Source organism: Petaurus breviceps, unplaced genomic scaffold, assembly GCF_028583685.1.
Source record: "Petaurus breviceps papuanus isolate PSGF00001 unplaced genomic scaffold, PetGlider_PUasm1.0 90808, whole genome shotgun sequence".
Taxonomy (NCBI): domain Eukaryota; kingdom Metazoa; phylum Chordata; class Mammalia; order Diprotodontia; family Petauridae; genus Petaurus; species Petaurus breviceps.
The window spans coordinates 12,107,369-12,111,658 of NW_027187349.1; the positions used below are offsets into that span (position 1 = coordinate 12,107,369).

Here is a 4,290-nt window from a genome sequence, read left to right on the forward strand (position 1 = left end):
CTCAGACACATAACACTTAGTAGCTGTGTGACCTTGGCCAAGTCACTTAACCCCAATTTCCCTGCCCTCCCCCCTCCAAAAAGCAAAAAAAAAAAAGAAAGAAAGAAAGACTTAGTGGAAGCTACCCTGTCCTATCTCTCCTAATAGACTTTTCAAGAGAGGGACCACATCTTTTTTGCTTTTACATTCTTTCAGTGCTTAGCATAATGCTTTTCATATGGTAGACTCATAAATAATAGTTAAATTAACTCAAATTTAGATCAATTTTATAGCATTCATTGACATCCATCATCCTCTCAACAGTAGTGAAAAATTTATGTTAGGCCAGAAACAAGCATACCATATTTCATGAAACTTCATACTCTCATGTCAAGTATAAAAATGCCTATATCATGTGATGATGATGTCCAAGGGAGGTTATACTTGAATAGAAGAAAAGTCATAACTTAGTAAGTTTTAGCCACTAATGATGTTAGAATTTTATTAGGCCCAATTAAGTGTGTGCTGGTAAATGTTTAACTACCAGCAAAATGTATGCAGGATAGACAGACCTGTAAGTTTAATCTTTATCATTAACATTTTCTCCATGACTTTCTTAAGTCTAGACAACTAACAAAAAAGAAAGCCCTAATTTGTAACAAACTGCTTTTGAGTGTTCCCTTTTTCTCACTGTCCACCTAAATTCTATCAAACCTGACATTTCAATGATCAGTAAAATTATCTCATCCTTCCCTTATTTGTTTCATCTGTCCAGAAACCCTGAGAGTCTATCCCTTCCCAGACTGGTTCTTTTGTAAAGGCAAACTAGACCACCTATTGCCTCAATTCTTACTTAGCCTTCAATTACTAAATGCGTGTTGCTTCAGACAAACTGAGACCTGGGAAAGACCTTTGTTTAAAAAGGCTAAGGTCTCCCACGGCATCTGGGGCCGTCTCAGCAAATATAATTCCCTCATTTTTAGATGAGGAATTGAGGGCACAGAAGAAGAAATTACTTACCCCAAACCACAACGTGATAGTAGCATTGGGTATTCCTTAGGAAGCACTTGTTATAAAGAAATTGGTCATTAATAGAGTCCCATGAAAAGATCTACTGAAATATGGCTTATATAGCGTGTTTGCTTCTGGGGCTACAGAATCTTTTAGTCTTGTTTCCCTCTCTTAAGAACCTTTGACATGTTAGCTTAATAATTAATCATTTTTATTTTTTAATTATATGGGATCATTTCAGAAAGTTATATCCAAATATGTGTAAGCATTTCACTTTCCCAGAAAACCTTAGATTTGTAATAAAATATATTCTTTAAATCCATCAAAATTTAAACATTATCATTCTTAATGAGATTGTCCTTTTATTTGATGTTGACAGTTTTTGATGATAGCCAAAAAGCAAATACAACTTAGAGTTGTCATGATTCAGGTAATAAATGGAAATTTCAGGGACTTGTAGTCAGATGGTGCCTAAATCATTAAAATCCCTTGTCACGTTTTCTTAGTTTTATCCTCTGCCTCTGGTATTGTTTGCCTATTTACAAACCTCTGGAGTTCATGGATGACCTTTTTGAGATCCAATCCATTCTTGGTAGCTGCAAGAGTAGCTTCATTGAAAGGGAAAATGAGAACAAAATCACCTGCATGGGAGCATGGCCTCATGCCCTTGTCTGACAGGAAATATGGGGTGATGTTTTTCTTCTTCTTATGTGACTCAGAAGATGGGGAGTAACGGAGTGACTTGAATGTAGTTTGTTTATTTCTTATCTTTGGAAAGGCTGAGGGTACAGAACCTCTTGAAACTTTCATTTCTTTTGGTTTTGCAGTAGACATTTCTTTAGGAAAAACTTTGACATTTTTCTGTAAGGCAATTAAGTCATTGTTATAGGCTTTTCCTTGTAATAAAGAGAAAATATTGGAAGAGATACAAGACTCCTGGTTATGAGATGGGTGTCTAGATGGGGCATAAATTATGCTTTTTTGTCCAAACTGAGAAATGTTTATCCATTGCCCTGCAGTTTCATGATCTTGTTTACCTTCTGCCCAGGAAATTTTACACCAGTGCTTTGAAGTTTCACAGACTCTGTCTTTATCACTTCCAGTCCAGGAAACGTGAGGCCAGTGGCCTGAAGCTTCACCAGGTTCCTTTTTGGTTTTCCTCAGGCAAGTCTGCTTGAAATGCATTAATTCAATGATATCATGGATAAGCTTTCTCTTCACTGACACATCAGTGGAGCAGTCTAAAGATAAGCCAGGACTAAAATTCACTTCTAAAAGCCATGGTTTGAACTTGTCATCAATCAAAACGTCAAATCCAAAGAGGTCAAAGCAATTGGAAGCAGAGGGGACAGAGGGGGCAATGGAGAGAATTGTGAGGATCACCAAGTGGTTGATTTTCTGCCATAGAAGCAGGTCGTCCACATCCTGATTGCGAAGATAAGCTAAGAATTTGCTCAGGGTCCATTTACAACCTCGGCCAACCCCTTCTTTATTCTCCTTGTAGGAGGCCCCAGTTTTGTTGACGCTGCTGTTGGTGAGGTGGGCACAATTGTTCTTCAGGTTACTGAGATCAAATTTTTCCGTGGCAAACCGCACCAGTCCCTCCTGATAGAGGTAAATGGTCAAGGGCCGGAAGCCAGCAACACAAACATAAATGCGCAGGTCACATTTATACCTAGCAATGAGGAAGGGGTTGCTGATATATTTCTGTACAACTGTGGCACAATCAAAGATCAAGTCTTTAAGGTCACTGAAAATCATTATGCCCCTTCCACGAGACAGTTCTGCTGGCTTGCATATCCAGTAGCTCGGCTTGGTACCAAGGACCTCTTTCTCCCTGGAATATTCAGCTACAAACTTAATGTAGTCATTGGGCATGATAAAAGTTATTGGAGAGAATGCATAAAGAGATGCTCCATAAACCCCTTTCATGTACTTCAAATGTCTTGCCAAGTAGTCCTTCCTGGTAAGCCTGGTGGTCCCTGGGTGATGATTAAGTCGCTGCCATGGCTTAACATTGCTATGGTCAATCATACGGAAGGCTGAGGTTCGCCAGTACAAGTTCCAATCTGCTACATCCTGCACATCTTCATTATATTTATTCCAACCACGTTCTAGTAGAACATTTTTTACTACTTCAGGAGTATTTTCATCTACACGAAAGACTAATGGCTTTAACATAATCTCTGAATTTTCATCTGTCATCATATGAACTTTCTTTACTAAAAGATAGATAATTAGAAAAGGGTTAGTACAATGAATTCAGCATGTCATTATCATAATCTAGCAGAATATCTAGGCATAATAGGAATTCAAGCTATTTTACTTTGCTATTGTTTGCCTGCCCCACTCCAAACTAAATTAAAGGAAATAAATAAACCCATTTCTATAGTTTCTAGCCAAACAAGTCCACCTATAACTGAAAATTCCTTAGAACTCAAGTGAGTTGCCAAAAAGGATTTGCCATTGTGTATGAGTGGGGACATATGAGTAACGTGGCTAAAAGGGTCGGACTAGCCTTGCTGCTGGGCATGAGTGGTAACATGGTCTTGACTTACAGCAGTATTTCTTTCAAGGCCAGTCATGAATATTGTTTCCATTGGTGAAAAAGTGAGGTACCATTATTCAGAGTAAAGAATTAAGATGGCATTTGATATGAAATTAGATAAACTAGTATGTTTACGACAACATCTGATGTTGTCAAAAAAGAAAAAAGATTCTTAGGATGATAAGATGGCAAGAACAGCATTTTAATTAGCAAAAAAAAGGTATTAAAAAGGTAGGGAAGATTCAAGATGATGCAATGAATGGTTGCTTAACCACCAACAGGACTGAAGAAATTTCTGAAAAGGTAAGACATGTATTTGCATTAGATAGAAGGCTCATTATCAGGAAAAACTCTTACAGAATTGTTCAAAAGTGGAATGACGCAGGCTTCAGGGAGTTAGTTTGAGGCCTCCTTTGGCCTTATAGTAAGAGTTCTACAGTTCAGAGATGATTTTTTGACTCAGAGCAACATAAGGCAATGACCTTATTCAATCAAACATTGCTCTAAATTACTTTTGTCTATTTCCAAAAATTAAATCCCTTCTCAATGGATGTAGTGAAAGTTGCCTGATCACTTGTTGGGGCGTTATTAACCTTTTTTTGTGTCGTGGATCCCTATAACAGTAAGGTGGAGACTATGGATCTCTGCTCAGAAGAATTTTTTTTTTTTTTTTTGCCTTTTGGAGGGCAATTAGGGTCAAGCAACTTGCCCAAGGTTACATGGCTAGTGTTTTGGGGTGGGTGTTAAGTGTC

At 37.9% G+C, this 4,290-nt stretch overlaps 1 protein-coding gene across 1 annotated transcript; it reads right to left on the reverse strand.

The window, feature by feature from the left end:
- Positions 1-1,184: 1,184 nt before the first annotated feature.
- Positions 1,185-3,205, reverse strand: TTLL2 (tubulin tyrosine ligase like 2). The gene has a single exon (XM_069070569.1). The coding sequence runs from the start codon at positions 3,196-3,198 to the stop codon at positions 1,483-1,485; it is 1,716 nt and encodes a 571-aa protein (XP_068926670.1). The 5' UTR covers positions 3,199-3,205; the 3' UTR covers positions 1,185-1,482.
- Between the last annotated feature and the right edge of the window lie 1,085 nt (positions 3,206-4,290).

Bases quoted from the DNA above. Each gene is read 5' to 3' on its own strand.
- TTLL2 (XM_069070569.1), bottom strand. From the start codon at position 3,198: ATGATGACAGATGAAAATTCAGAGATTATGTTAAAGCCATTAGTCTTT.